The following is a 1,525-nucleotide window of genomic DNA, read 5'->3' as shown; positions in this document are numbered from 1 at the left end:
TCCTAAAATAAAGTTAGTATTGAATAATACCATATAGCAGGAAATTTTGGAGGGAGTTAAATTTGGCAAATTGCTAAAATTTTGGTGATTGGAAAATTTTAATTTGGCAAATTAGTGGCCACATGCCATCGAGCATGTGCATAATGGCTCAAAATGGCAGATTTTATTTTGGTGAATGGCTATCAAAATGCCAAATTTGATTCCCTCCAAAATTTCCCACTATACAGTATTATTATGGCTTTTGTTTGAGTTAGGCACTTGAATTAAGTTTTATTAATTTTAAGTGTTCTGCTACAATGCAATGCATATACATGGAATATTTTAAGGTGACTTTAATTTAGCAAAATAAGAAAAAGTAAAATTAAAAACCAGTTAATTATTAGCTATAATAATTTATAGTTGCACACGTGTAAGTAAACTGTATGCATAACAATTAAAAATTTAAATAATAAAGGCAGTGAAATATTCAACTTCTAATGTAGTTTAAGTATTTAACTAGCAGCATTGCAACACTTAAAGTTACAAATTTCAGCAAAAGTACTTTTTAATAATAATGTGATAAATTTTACAAGACATTTGCACAACTTGCTAAGTTTTTTAATTGTCCCTTATTTCATGTTTATACAATCCTTGATGCTCCCATTAGCCATGGCTTTGTCTTTGATGTAGCCTTTACACTGACTCTGAAGTACAAACTATTATCTTTAAGATACTGACAATTAGTAGCTGGATTATACTCTAACTCTCCATGTGATATGAACTCTGGATAACCCCATCCATGTGTTTTTGTACCTTCCTTCACTCTTTGCTTAGGTTCAGCTGGTGCTAATTCATTGTATGATAAGGTAGATTTCTTATGATTCTTATCCTCCAGTTGATTCAGTAGTTCTACAGTTACTACTCCTTGAAATGGCCACTCCAATGTATCATCATATTCTCCTGCCATGAAATATATGAAGGAAGAGACGTGTGTACCTTTACCAATACCATTACCATTAGGATAGACATGCAGTGACATCTTATATCCACCTGGTGATGTGTAAAAGCCTGGGCTGTACCAATCCTCATTTTCGTTTTTTCTCTTAGCAAATTGGTTTAGCCTAAATACTTCATTTGATGCTATTAATGAGTTTTTCTGCTCTAAACTTGTTTGCAGAGATTTTATTGTTTCTGTTGCCAATTGTAGATGCATTGTTATCTCTTCTTCATTGTGCTTCTCTCGTTTTTCTCTCTTCATTTTCTTATTACATCCAACAGTATTGTATTCACATGGTACGATAGCTTTAGGGCAGATCTCATTGTGTGATGCTAGTGAACATCTCAATATCTTCTCATTGCAACCTTCATTACTGCATTGGATTGGGAGGTCAGGACACTCATTAAGATGACTGCTGCTTGTTATCAGTTGGTGTGTGCCTCTTCGCTTGCAATACTGACAGTTAACTATTCGTTTAGTACAGTTGTCTGTCAGATGTGTCTCCAGTTTACTTCTCCTAATCATTGCTCCACACTCATTAGTACAAGG

The 1,525-nt window shown here is 33.8% G+C and overlaps 1 protein-coding gene across 1 annotated transcript; it reads right to left on the bottom strand.

Moving 5' to 3' along the window:
• Nucleotides 1-619: 619 nt before the first annotated feature.
• Nucleotides 620-1,501, bottom strand: LOC105316158 (TNF receptor-associated factor 5-like). The gene has a single exon (XM_011410970.1). It carries the CDS (start codon nt 1,499-1,501, stop codon nt 620-622), a length of 882 nt encoding a protein of 293 aa, XP_011409272.1.
• Between the last annotated feature and the right edge of the window lie 24 nt (nt 1,502-1,525).

This window comes from Amphimedon queenslandica, unplaced genomic scaffold (assembly GCF_000090795.2).
Source record: "Amphimedon queenslandica unplaced genomic scaffold, v1.1 AMPQUscaffold_4415_Cont23606, whole genome shotgun sequence".
Classification (NCBI taxonomy): domain Eukaryota; kingdom Metazoa; phylum Porifera; class Demospongiae; order Haplosclerida; family Niphatidae; genus Amphimedon; species Amphimedon queenslandica.
Note: the sequence above shows the minus strand (reverse complement) of the source record. Positions and strands in the feature narration are given on the sequence as shown.

Bases quoted from the DNA above. Each gene is read 5' to 3' on its own strand.
- LOC105316158 (XM_011410970.1), bottom strand. From the start codon at position 1,501: ATGATTAGGAGAAGTAAACTGGAGACACATCTGACAGACAACTGTACT.